Source organism: Erinaceus europaeus, chromosome 1 (genome assembly GCF_950295315.1).
Source record: "Erinaceus europaeus chromosome 1, mEriEur2.1, whole genome shotgun sequence".
NCBI classification, from domain to species: domain Eukaryota; kingdom Metazoa; phylum Chordata; class Mammalia; order Eulipotyphla; family Erinaceidae; genus Erinaceus; species Erinaceus europaeus.
The window spans coordinates 149,774,255-149,788,269 of record NC_080162.1 but is presented as its reverse complement, the minus strand read 5'-3'; the positions used below and the strand labels follow the sequence as shown (position 1 = coordinate 149,788,269).

Here is a 14,015-nt window from a genome sequence, read left to right as displayed (position 1 = left end):
CTCATCACAGAAGGGGTTATGAGCCCACAGGCTGAACTGCTTGAACTTGGGCTGTACCTCTGTCACCCAAAGGGCAATCTATGACAAGCAGTGTCTACTCTGAGGCTGAACTAAGTCCAGAAGTGAAGTGTGAGGAGCCTCACAGCTCTGGGACAGACCCCGTGCTCACCTAGCATTGACTCCCCTCCCCCGGTTCACAGGCATGCTCCCACATGACAGAATCTGGGGTAAAGCTCCAACTCGGGTTTGGCCTCCTTGGTTCTTGTGGTAGAACCTGTGTAGGGTGTTTCTACGTCTGCTCTGCCATCCCAGGGGGCTGGAGGGCCCTTTCTGAGTTTGGAGATGACAACATGCTTTGGTGGGTGTAGGGTTGAAAACCCCAGGACACAGCTATATACAAGATGCTGGGTATTATACAGCAAACCTTAACAAAGGGACTTTTCAAAGTTAACCCAATTACCAAATAATGTGATGATAACAATAACTGTCCATTGTCTTCTTGAACCCTAAGACAGCAGGAACCTCACATTTCTACTATAGAGCCTATATTTCCCCCAGTCCTGGAACCTTAGGGTGGGGTGCACTTTCCTGCATGCTTCTCTCAATTCATATCAAATAATATTGCATCCACCGATCACAACCTAATCAACGCAACGAGTGCCACCCCAGCATGCTGCACTTCAGACTGTGTCCAGAGACTTCAGGTGTGGAATGACAACCCTTCAGCTTCATCACTCAGGTGAGACCTTTCCTTTCATCATATTCTCTAATTCCATTCCAGGTGGTTCACTTCCTAATAAAGTCCCCAAACCTAGATATAGACCAGGTCCCCTGAGATAGAGCATATTCTCACATGTGTCCATGAACCAGGGCAAAATATATACCTGAAAGCAGAAGTACACAAGAGTTTGCAGTGAGTACCCCCCAACACTTCATCTGCACTATTCCAGTCTTTAGGTCCATGATTGTTCAACAATTTGTTTGGCTTTGTATGTTGACTCTTTTTTCAGCCACTAGGTTCCAGATACCAGCATGATGCCAACCAGACTTTCCTGGACAGATGATCCCACCAATGTGTCCTGGAGCCCCTCTTCCCCAGAGACCCACGCTACCAGGGAAAGAGAGAGGCAGACTGGGAGTATGGACCGACCAGTCAACACCCGTGTTCAGCGGGGAAGCAATTACAGAAGCCAGACCTTCCACCTTCTGCAACCCACAAGGACCCTGGGTCCATGCTCCCAGAGGGACAGAGAATGGGAAAGCTATCAGGGGAGGGGACGGGATATGGAGATTGGGTGGTGGGAATTGTGTGGAGTTGTACCCCTCCTGTCCTACAGTTTTGTTGGTGTCTCCTTTCTTAAATAATATTTTGAAAAAAAAAAAAAAAGAAAACATAAGAGAAAAAAAAAGAAAGAAAACCCCAGGAGGTGACCCTGAATGCTAATTTGGGACATCCTCATGAAACTCACTGGAAGAAGGGAGATGGGTGACCAGGTAAAGCCAGCACTCTGCCATGCACACAGGCTCTGTGTCCCTGGGCACCATGTGAGAGTTCCCACACAGGAAGCTTCACAAATGATGGAGCAGCACCGTGGTGTTTCTCTCTCTCTCTCTCTCTCTCTCTCTCTCTCTCTTCCCTTGCTTTCTCTTTCTGTATGTTTATATGTATCTTTTCCCTCTGTGTCTCTCATTAAAATAAAATATTAAAAAATAAATAATAGAATAAAATATTAAGAAAAAAAGAGTAGAGAGACTATGCAGGTTCAGACTCCCAGTAATAATGACGGTGACAGGAACAAACATAATAATAGTAATAACTTGCTGGAAACCATCTCCCTGTTTTCATTAGTCTCCTGGCAGGTGAGGAGACAGGTATAAAGAAGAGTCAGAGCCCCATCAAGGGTCCACATGTGAGAGACCCTGGATTTGGCTATGGTCTCTGATGCTCAGAGGATGAGGGCCCACTCAGCACAGAGAGCCAAGTCCAGAGAGGGGAGGTGGCTTGATCAGAATCAACTGGCTAGTGTTTGAAGGAAGAAAGAAGCAGGGTGTGGGGGACGGCATCTCACCAGCTGCCAGCTCTGGAGGAAGATGGAAGAAGCAAGCCAAGGAGGAAGTCACCTTGTCCCTTGGAGTCCCTGGGGCTCCCCACACACACTGGCTCCCGTTCATGTCTTCCCTCTGATACTCATATCAGAGCGAGAAAGCCATCACACAAGTGGATGGAACACCTGAATTGAGTCTGTGAGTTCAGCCTTTACTGTGTCTGCCTGCCATCTGTGGTTTCAGCTTCAATTACTCTTCTGTGAAATGGGGCTGCCAGGTGCCTGCAGGGCCCTTTTTTAGGCCATGAAATCCACACACCCAGATGAGCCACTTCCCCAGTCTCACCCCAACCCCCACCCCCACCCCCAGACCCCAGTCCCAGCAGCAGAAAAATCTGGACAGAGGCACATGACCCTTGGGGAATGCAGGGGCGTGACTATGATCACAGCTCTGTTCTCTTTCAGCCCTTGAATGGTGGAAGCTGGTGGAAATCAGCAGACAAAGCAGCCCCGGGGAGGGGGAAGGCAGGGCAGTTCCCAAAGAGGCCCAGGACCAGACTGTCCACAGTCCACTGGGCTCTGCAGCAGAGGCTGGAGCAGTGGTGGCCAACTCCAACATGTCTCTGCAGAGGCACAGAGTGTCCTTCAGGGGGGCCAGGTCGGCGTCCTCCCTGGACAGCCCCCCAGCCTCCAGGCCCAGTGCCCGCTGCAGCCTTGCTCGGGCACCCAGGGTTTATGTAGGGACCACACCTGCTGGATGCACAGCTGGCCTGGGTGCCCGGGTCACCCGCCGGGCCCTAGGGATCAGCAGTGTCTTCCTACAGGGCCTGTGGAGCTCGGGTCTGGCCGCCGGGCCTCCTCCAAGCCTGGAGAAGGACCTGGATGCGGGCGAGGACCTGGGAGACTGCCTGGTGGAGTACATGGCCAAGGTGCACGCCCTGGAGCAGGGCAGCCGCGAACTGGAGGCACAGCTTCGGACATACCTGGAGGGCAAGGCAGCACGCTCTGAGGGCTGGGGCACCCTCAGGGCCTCCTGGGCCAGCAGCTGCCAGCAGGTGAGTATCTGAGTCCTGCCCACGGGCTATGCTGGGCACCATCTCCAGAGATGGGGTGGGGGTCATGTTAACAGCTGTTAGGTTGAGGCAGAGAAGGGGGTTCTTGGAGGCCAGAGAAAGTACCCATTTTCACTCTAAAAAACAACCAATGACAAGGCTGGTGGTGCAGCCTCACACTACCATGCACAAAGACCCAGGTTCAAGCCCCCAGTCCCCACCTGCAGGAGGAAGTTTCTCAAGTGGTGAAGCAGGTCTGCAGGTGTCTCTCTTTCTCTCTCCCTCTCTATTCACCACCTTTAATTTACCTCTGTCCTATCAAGTAAAAGGGAAAAGAAGAAGAAGTAGAAGAAGAAGAAAAAAAAAAAAAAAGGAAAATACTGCTTCCAAGAGCAAGAGATTTGTTGTGCAGACACTGAGTCCCAGCAGTAGCTCTGGTGACAATGATAACAGTGATGGTTCCAATGATGGGCCAGGTTTACACTTTGTCCTCTGCACTTTCATTTGCCTCTCATGCTCAGGAGGGCTCCAGGCTACCTCACTCAACTCACTGCTTTCAGGTGAGAAAACTGGGGCACAGCCAAGTTAAGTAATTTGCCCCAGGTCACTCAGCTGGAGGGACAGTAGTGCTGGGGTTTGAATATCTCTCTCCAAAACTTGTCTTTCTCCCTTTGCCCCAGGCGGCCTCTATAAAAAAGTGAGTTTTTGTTTGTTTTTTGCTTTTAGTTTTTTTTTTATTTCCATAGTTGTCATAAAATACCGTCAGATGGTTGTGACATTAAAAGCAATGAAAAGGAGGTCAGGGAGGGGCTATGGGTGTAGGTCCTGGCGCAGGATGATGGAAAAGGAACCAAGCTGGGGGCGAGAGTGTCTTGCAGACTTGTATCACAAGGGATGAGAAACTGTATCCGTGTGTCAACAAGTCTACACCAAACCATTACTCCCCCCCCCAAAAAAAAAAAGGTGGGGAAAAATAATAGTGGACAGAGAGATAGTTCACTAGGTGCGGCCCAGGTTTAAACCCTGGCATCGTAGCACCATATGGAAGGTATCATGGCACTGGAAGAAGTTCTGGTACTGTGATATTTCTCTTCTCTCTCTCCCTCCCTCTCTTTCTCTCTCTATATATGAAAAAAAGAAAAGTCAGCCTGGGCTCACCCACTGTGAACAAAGGAATAGGGAAAGTTCATATTAATATTGTACCTTATTTAACTCAGCATAATCTCAATGCTATTTCAAAATGTCATCAATATAAAAATATTAATGGGGTCATTTATGTTTGGAAGAATGTTGTGTAATGATGGAAGTGTCCTATTTGCGCATCTTCCAGTCTGATGTGGCCACAGATCAGCTCTGGATCTGACCCATTCAGAGTGGGGCTGAGGAGACAGGAATCCAAACAAATCCAGCACAGGCTTGTACTGGACCCGGCCTCCAGAGCTATTTCCACAGAGCCTGGATCCACTGAGTGTAGCCCAGAGCGTTAATGTTGGGTCTGCAGTTCATCTGACCTGCACCAACACACACACACACACACACACACACACACACACAACACAACACAACACAACACTGCATCAAAATTGTTGACCTTGAGGTCCCTTTGAGCTAAAGCAGCCTCTGACCCAGCCAGGAAGCACCATCTCAGAGCCCTTGTTCCCAGGGGCCCTGGCATTCAGCCTGGAGAGTGGGCACAAACAGCAACTGCTGATCACACACATGCCAGGGCTTCCTATATCCCCCCACCTCCCCACTGCTTCACTTGGGGTGCTTCTCCTTCCCTGGCAGCCTGTGCCCAGCTGACAGCATCAGAGGCACTGGCCACAGCACTGTCCTCTCTGCTCCCTTCTGAAAGCCATCAGATATAAGGCAGCTATTCCTCCAGGATTCTCCCCCCAAACCCTAGACAGCCTGGAATCTCAGCAAGAAGCTTGACAATTTCCAGCATTCAGATCCCACAGGCTTTTCATGAGAAGTCAGATGTCCCGATTTCTATGTTTTCCTTTAGATTTATTATTATTATTTTTAACGCCTGTTGAATTGTTATTTTTCCACTCTTGTGACTAATGGTGGGTTATAAGATTTTAAGATTACAGTGTAATCTCACCACCTAATCTGTATCCCCACCCTCCTACCTTCCAAAGATAGCAGCCAGAGTTCTCATAAGTCTTACAGTTTGCTTGCTTCTATGTTGTTTTTCAAGTTCACATGTAGCAGTTCTCTAGATTCCACATCTGGTAGTTGCCCTTTCATTTCTTTCTTACTTTCTTCTTCTCCTCCTTCTTAGTTTTCTTTTATTGTCTTTATTTATTGGATAGAGACAGCCAGAAATTGAGAAGTAAGGGGGTGATAGAGAGGGAGACAGACAGAAAGACACCTGCAGCCCTGCTTCACCACTCGCAAAGCTCTCCCCCTGCAGGTGGGGACTGGGGCTTCAAACCCGGGTCCTTGCTCATTGTAGCATGTGAGCTCTTTCTTTTCATTACTTATTTTGCTAAGCATCATCACCTCCAGCTCCATCTATTTTGTCCCAAAGGACACAATATCATCTTTTTATTACAGAGTAGTATTCTGTGGAATATATATCTTGTGACTTCTCTAGCCAGTCATCTGACGGGCATTTAGGCTGCTATTGTGAATAATGCAGATATAAACACAGGGGTGCATATGACTCTTAGAATTAGTGTTTGAACGGCCATACCACCCTGAACATGCCCAATCTCATCTAATCTCAGAAGAATCAGTATTTGAGTGTCCTTTGGATAAATGCCCAAGAGTGTATCACTGGACCATAAGGTAATTCCATTTTTATTTGTCTAAGGACTCTACATAACAGCCTTTCAAAGGGGCTGCAACAGTTTGCATCCCCACAAGCAATGTGACAGAGTTCCTTTTTTCTCCATGACCTAGCCCATACCTGTAATTTTCCTCTTTGTTGATGTAGGACATCCTTACAGGTGTGAGATGAATAAATTTATGATTTATTCATTTCCTTATGTCAGAGAGTGAGAAACCAGAGTATAGATCACTTGTGGCAGAGAGGGGACAGTGCCAGGGATCAAAACTGGGTCTTGGGTCCTCTAGAGGCACCCCAAATTCTAGGGGGGGAGTATAATCCCAAAATTGAGCACACGCTCAACAGATAATCACTTAGTTTGGCTCCACTGAGCATCAAGGACTTGACCAGCTCATCCAACTTCTCTGGGCCTCAGTTTTTCTTATCTGTAAGACGGGCATGACTGTGGGCCATCAGTAATATCCACAGGCGGATGAATGGGTGGCATGGCCCCTGGGTGCAGGTGGACCACAGACAGAAGTACAGTGAGAGCTTTGCCACCAGCAGGGTCAGAACCCCAAGCCCAGTTGCCTAATATCTCTGGATGTGTTCGCAACTTGGGAGTCTGTGCAGCACTGTTGAGAGGGTTAGCTGATACAGTGGAGCCTCTGAAACTCCACCTGGGAGCTTTGAAAGACATGCATCCTTGGCACTGCCTGATCAGTGTCCAGAGCATTCCTGGGGGACAGGGAGTGGGGAGACATCTTCTCAACTGCGTTGCTACCACGTAAGCTCACAAGCTCTGGAAGAACAGGCTCAGAGGCAGGGTCAGTGCCACAGTATGTGACCTCCAGGGGTCTACAGCACCACACAATGCTCCCCCACCAGCACCCTAAGACTCTAAACAGCTTTTTCTTTGGGATCTTCTAAATTATTTGGTTACCAGAACATCAATGGAGGCTTCACTCCTGATGAACTCTTTTTTTATTTTATTTCATTTCATTTTAAATAGAGGTTATGGAAAACAGATGGGGAGAGGGAAAGAGAGAGAAAGAGGGACACCACAGCACTGTTCCAGCAATCCTGAGGCGTTCCCCACCCCCACGAAGATGCCTCCATCTGGTGGCTGGGGGCTCAGACTGGGTAGGTGTGTGCTCTCCTGGGGGAGTTTTCTCCCAGCCCCATTTGATCTATTGGTTTTTTGTTTAGTTGCTGCCAAGTTTTCACTGCTCTGAGCAGGCACTTTCAGAGAGAGAACAAAAGACAGTGTGACCCAGGAGGTGACTCAGTGGATGAAGAATTGAAGTCTCAAGTATGAGGTCCTGAGTTCAATTCCCAGCATCACTTGTGCCATAAAGATGCTTTAGTTCTCTCTCTTTATTCATCAATAAATAGATAATTTTTAATTAAAAAGAGAGAAAGACTTAAAAAATGTGGGAGAGGGGGAAAGATCCAGATTGTTCTGTGTTCAGCCAGGTGCATCACCACCCAGCCCACAGACACCTGTTTCTCTGAGTCCTTTAAGTCCCAGATCGAGGAATCAACTTGCAGATGGCCCTCCTTTCTCTGTCTCCAAACTATCTCCTCATGTACCGCTGTGTCCACACTTCTTCTTCATGAAATTAGATGGCTCTCAGGAGCTTGTCTACATTTAATCACCTCCTGAAAGACTTAGTCCCCAGGCCCTGGGTATGAGGACTTTAACTCAGGCACATAGGGAGACCTCAATCAGCCCATGATAGCCAGCTTCTAGATAAAAACACTAAGGCCCACATGGCTAAAGTTTCTCATTCATCAGTGTCCTACCCAGGACCGAGTCAGTGTTGGGCCCCCTGCACACTACCCCTCAAGCATCACTGAAAGCTTCCTGTTATGCTCTGTTTAAAAATTTTTCCAGAGCACTGCTCAACGCTGGCTCATGGTGGTGCTGGGGATTGAACCTGGGACCTGAGAGCCTTAGGCAAAAAAATGTGTTATGTAAACTACTGTACTAAGCCTGTACTTACTATTATTATTGAATAGAGACAGAGAAAAATTGAAAGGAAGGGTGAGGTAGAGAGGGAAAGAGAGAGAGAGAGAGAGAGAGAGAGAGAGAGAGAGAGAGACCTGCAGCCCTGCTTCACCACTCATGAAGCTTTCCCCCTGCAGGTAGAGACCAGGGACTTGCACCTGGGTCCTTGTGCATTATAACCTGTGCACTTAACCAGCTGTACCATCACCTGGCCTCTTCTAGACCCATTTCTAATATTTATTTATTTATTTATTTATTTATTTATTTATTTTTGTTGCCTTTGTTGTTTGATTGTTGTAGTTAGGCCCATTTCTAGGAGCAGTGTTGGTCCTGTGCAGCCCCCAGTGTCCTACAGAATGTGCCCTTTGCTGCCCACTGTTTCATGACTGGACAGTGGGGAGGGCCATCCTCCTCAGAGAGCTTGCAGAATGGGCTGTGCCTCCCCATCCTCCTCCCGCTGCCTCTGTGGATTTGGAAGAGCCCATTGTCAGTGACTCATCCTACCAGAGCTTAGCTCCACTAGGAACTGGTCACTGTAAATAGGAAGTCAGTCAGGGAGTAGAATGGCTTTGCCTCCAGGAGTCAGAGCCCCTCCAGGCCAAGGAGAGCTGTTTTTCCTTTCTCTCAGATTTTGAAACAGAACACTTTATCTGTGCAGAGTTTAGGAACTCCCCCTGGGTGGGACCCATACCTCCCTGCAGAGACAAAAGAAATAGGCCAAATACTTTCTTAAAAAGAAAGAAAGAAAAAATCAGTGACTGTGAACATTTTTTCATATGTCTGTTGGCCCTTTGGATTCCTTCTTTGGAGAAGATTCCACCCATATCCTTTCCCCATTTTTGGATGGGGTTGTTTATTTTGGTTTGGTTTGGTTGCTCAGTTTGGTGTGCTTTTTATGTATTTTTGGTTACTAACCCTTTTTCTGATGAATGGTATGTAAAACCTTCTCCCATTTGGTAAGATGTCTCTCTGTTTCAGTCATGGTTCCTTTTGCTGTGCAGAATCTTCTCAATTTGTAGTCCCATTGGTATATTTTTGCTTTGCATCATCTTGGATGGAGCTTCAAATAATCTTGTTAAGTAAGATAAGCCAGAAAGAAAAGGATAGAAAGGGGGAAATGCAAAGGGAAACTTGGAATGGATTTGGTGTATTGCAACAAAGCAGAGGACTCTGGGGACAGAGGGCAAGGAGGAGTTTGGTTGGTGGTGGGGGGAGCAGGCAGGGGCCTTTGGGGTCCTGGGCCTTTGGGGTCCTGGTTTTCTGGTCCTCCAGAATTAGGGTGAGAGTGTTGTGCAGATACCTGTCATGGGGAGATGAGAAATTGTACCCAAGTGTCAGCAACTGTACTGTAAACCATTAACCCCCCCAAATAAAATTATTTTTAAAATATTTATGACAGAGGAAAAAAAATAAGACACTCTGGCACTGGTGGTAGTGACCTCGTGCTTACAGGCCTTCCCTGCACCAACTCCCAGGCTACAGGTTATCTGCTTTCATACCTCCAGCCAGCAGACAGTTGCCCTTTCTGCTCCTTGCTCCTGGGGGCTGGGGACAGCTAACTTTGGCTGTCTTTAGTGCTAGCTACTGTAGCAAATCCCTTTAGCTCTGAAGTTGCTTCTCTGTAAAATTCCACGGCAGAAGTCTCTCATCTCCCAGGCCTTCAGTCACAGGACTGCTAGTCTCTGGTCCTCCTTATCTCTGAGCAGTAGACAAAGGCAAAAAGAAGAGCCCCACATATACCCCAACCCTCCTCTGCTGAGCCCAGTCCCCTAAATTTCTGTGGCTCAGCTGGTAGCCACGCTGGGACAAAAATGTTCAGGGCAAGTGGACTTTCTTTTCATCTCATGGGGTCAGGTGATGGCCTGGGCCACAGTACTGATGAGGCTGCAGTTTTACACACACACACACACACACACACACACACACACACACACACACACACACACACCCTGGGTTTTGCCAGCGGGTAGTGGAAGGAGAAATTGGCTCTATGAGGAATGGGGGGTGCTGAGAGAGCAGTCCCACACTGGACCCCAATCAGGAAACCTAGGGTAAGTAGGCCTAGATTAAATTCAAGGAGCAAATGACATTTCCAAGCTGAACAGCCTCTAGTTCCATGCCTGACCAAAAGCTAGAGAGAAGCTAATGTCCCCTCCCCTCCACATTGCCCCAGCTCCAGTGACTCCTGCTACAAGCCTGGGCCAAGGGCACACGGAGAAACCCCAGGAGCAGACGTGTGGTCTGACCAGGCCTGAGCTGAACACCACACCAGTGCCTGGCACTAAGAGGGCCTGGAAAAGGGAAGTGAGGGAGAGAAGAAAGGGAATGAGGAAAGGGAGGAAAGGAAAGAAGGAGAGGGGAAGGAATAAAGGAAAGGAGGAGGGAGGAAGGTGATAAAGACGAATGTAGGGAAGAAAGGAAGGGCCAGTAAAAATAGCTCACTTGGGTAGTGCGCTATATTGCCACGTGTATGACCCAAGTTCGAGCCCAGCCCCATAGACAGTTTAAAGTCCAAAAGAACTAAATTCAAATTTTGACTTTGCCATGGAACAACTTATGACCTAGAATACGTTTCTCTTTTTAATATTTTTATTTATTTTGGATAGAGAGGAATTGAGAGGAAAGGAGGTGGAGAAGGAGAGACACCTGCAGCACTGCTTCACCACTCGTGAAGCTTCCCCTCTGCTGATGGGAACCAGGGTGTTGAACTTGGGTCCTTGTACACTGCAGTGTGCACTCTACCAGATGTGCCACCTTCCTGCCCCGCAAAATACATTTCTTGACCTCTCTGTATGTTGATGGTTTTGCCTATAATATAGGAACAGTAATGTTTACTCCCCGGCTGTCGTGGGGACTGAATAAACGTGTTCACTCAGTACGGTCACAGCAAACACCCAACAGACTCAGTACTCTTCTCGTGGTGTGCGGTCACAGCAAACACCCAACAGACTCAGTACTCTTCTCGTGGTGTGAGGTCACAGCAAACACCCAACAGACTCAGTACTCTTCTCGTGGTGTGAGGTCACAGCAAACACCCAACAGACTCAGTACTCTTCTCGTGGTGTGAGGTCACAGCAAACACCCAACAGACTTAGTACTCTTCTCGTGGTGTGAGGTCACAGTAAACACCCAACAGACTGTGGTATAGCTGGTGGCATTGTTTGCAGCAGTTTAAATTAAAGGGGGTGTAGAGTGGACAGAGACAGCACAGTAGTTCCGTAAAAGACTCTCATGCCTGAGGCCCTGAGTACCCAGGTTCAATTCCTAGCACCACGATTAGCCAGAGCTAAGCAATGCTCTGGTAGAAAAAAAAAAAAAAATTGGATTGCACATCCTATTACCATCTTTCTTGTCAGCTCAGCAGCACCCCAGGCCCCACAGTTAGGGAATCAGCATTTGCACAGGGCAGCCAGGGACAGGCTTTTGTTAACCCCAAGGCATCTCACTCTGACAGAAATCTAGAAATGACCTGCAGGTCAAATCCAGTGAAGGAGATGACCGCCCTCCTCCTCTACCGCTATCCTGAAGATGGTGGCGTCCCAGGCTGCTGCCTCTGACCCAGTTCTCTTTGCAAGTAGCGCCATCTTCTGGCTGCTCCGAGCACTGTTTCATATACCCAGCCAGCCAGCTGCAAAATGCTATTTGTATCAAACTCTGGATTCCTGTAGTCATCCCTTCGCCTCCTGAGCCACTCTAATCCATGCCAGCCTGCAGTCGCTCCACTTCTGTCAGATTTTCCATGACAGTTCCCAATTCCCTGAGGATTATAAAACCCCCACACAATGTCCCTTTCTTTACCCTGGAATTTAGCATAGATTAGCCAGGTCTGTTCTTATCCTCGTTCTCCCCTCTCTCCATTAGAAATGGAAAATGCCCACTGCCTTCCTTTTTCTCTTTCAATTTCATTGTCAGCAGCTTTAGGCGTTAGGTCAGGGTTTGTGTTTGGAGTTCAGGAGTCCTCAAGTCACCATTTTGTCTCCCCAAATTCTTCACCCATTGTCAGCAGAAAGAAGGAGGTTGTGGCCCAGCCATCACAGCCCAGGCCCCTTTGAAATGGAAGGAGACCAGCAGGAGTGGGAAAGAGCTCTGTCAATGTCAGAGGCTAGGCTGCAGCCCCCTGCTTTGGGGTATAATTATTGTCACGTGCAAGTAAAACTGGCGGTGTCCGCCGCCCCCACTCGCCTTCCTCTCCAGAGGCATCTGCAGTGTCATATTTGTCTCAGAAGCTGCTACAGAGCTGGCTCTGAAGTCGCCTTTATGATGTCCATTCATTAGACTCTGCATGTGGGCCGGCTGTGCCCAGGGTACCTGGTAGGTCTAAGGAGGCAGCTGACTTGCAGCTGGGAAATAGCTGGGAAAACAGTTTTGAGCTCTAGGCCTGAGGCTCCTGGTCTGACCTCCAGCACCACATTCTGGCTCCCCGCCCCCCTTTGCCTCCTCTGTGCCTTATGTGAACCTCTCGCTCTTACAATTAATAAACAAAAGCTTTTTAAATTTTCTTTTTATTTATTTACTTGTTTTTAGATAGACAGAAAGGGAGAGGGGGAGAGAGAGATTGAACAACACCAAAGTTGCCTTCAAAGCAGAGGGGTTGAACTTGGGTTGTGCACATACATGGTAAAGCAACACACTATCCAAGTGATCTATTTCACTGATCCCTTCCTTTCTCCTAATAAAAAAGGGAGAAGAGGCTGGGTAGTGGTACACTCGGTTGAATACACACATTACAATACACAAGCATCTGGGTTCAAGCCCCCACTCCCCACTGACAGGAAGAACTTTTCACAAGTGATGAAGCAGGTCTGCAGGTGTCTTTCTTTCTCCCTCCCTCTCTATTTTCCCTAACCCTATCAATTTCTCTCTGTCCTATCAATAAAAGAGAAAGAAGAAAGGAAAAAAAAAAAAGGAACAAGTGACCACTAGGAGCAGTGAATTTATAGCAGGTACCACGCACCAGCAATAACCCAGGTGGCAATAATAAAGTAAAATAAGGGGGCCGGGCCATGGTGCACCAGGTTAAGTACACATAGTACTAAGCACACATAGTACTAAGCACACATAGTACTAAGCACATGGACTAGCATAAGGATTTGGGTTCGAGCCATTGGCTCCCACCTGCAAGGGGGATGCTTTACAAGTGGTGAAGCAGGTCTGCAAGTGTCTATCTTTTCCCTCTCCCTCTCTATCTCCCCCTCCTCTTTTAATTTCTCTCTGTCTCTGTGCAATAATATGGGAAAAAATGGCCACCAGGAGTAGTGGATTCATAGTGCCAGCACCAAACCCCAGCATTAGCCCTAGAGGCTAAATAAATAAATAAAAGAATATTATTTTTTTTTAAAAAAAAGGAAGCTTGATAAGTAGACCCAAACTGTGTGGAGTGCTAGGCTGTGATGGATGTCACTTGTCTGTCATACAGAAGACCCTGGAAGTGTAGCTGTAGAGCCAACTTTGGTTTGACCTCTTCCAAGATCCCATCTGACCCACTTAGTAAGACCCATGTCCTGTCTCTCTCCTGCTTGAAAAAGACAGATGATTTGGGAGCTGGGTGGTAGTACACCGGCTTAAGCACACGTACTGCAAAGAACAAGGACCAGCGTAAGGATCCCTGTTTGAGCTCCTGGCTACCCCACCGGTGGGAGGAGGGGGTATTGTTTCACAGGCGGTGAAGCAGGTCTGCAGATGTCTATCTTTCTCTCCCCCTCTCCCTCTTCCTCTCTGCTCTCAATTTCTCTCTGTTCTATCCAACAACAACAAAATAATGGCAATGAAAAGGGAAAAACAAGATGACCTCCAGGAGTAGTGAATTTGTAGTGCAGGCACCAAGCTCCAGCAATAGCTCTGGAGGCAAAATAAATAAATAAATAAATAAATAAATAAATAAGAGGGATGATTCTGACTGCTCTGGTTACTAGCAGGGAACTCAGAAGCCCACACTTCCTTCAAGCCACAAAGCAAAGCCCCACTAGAGTCACCGTATCACATAAAAGAGTGAGAGATTTATTTATTTGTTTGTTTATTTATTTATTTATTTATTTGCCCCCCCAGGGTTATTGCTGAGGCTTGGTGACTGCAGTATGAATCCACTGCTCCTAGAGGCCATTTTTTTCCCTTTTGCTGTCCACTGTTGTTGT

General features: G+C 47.7%; 1 protein-coding gene across 2 annotated transcripts in view; it reads left to right on the top strand.

Moving 5' to 3' along the window:
* Nucleotides 1-2,536: 2,536 nt before the first annotated feature.
* BFSP2 (beaded filament structural protein 2) overlaps nucleotides 2,537-14,015 on the top strand; it is a 53,716-nt gene continuing 42,237 nt past the window's right edge. The window contains exon 1 of one of the 2 annotated variants that reach the window (XM_007516092.3): nucleotides 2,537-3,100. In XM_007516092.3, coding sequence (XP_007516154.2) covers nucleotides 2,663-3,100 — 438 coding nt within the window. In that variant the 5' untranslated portion in view covers nucleotides 2,537-2,662. The remainder of the gene's footprint in view (nucleotides 3,101-14,015) is intronic. The other variant, XM_060204174.1, reaches the window with a different exon arrangement.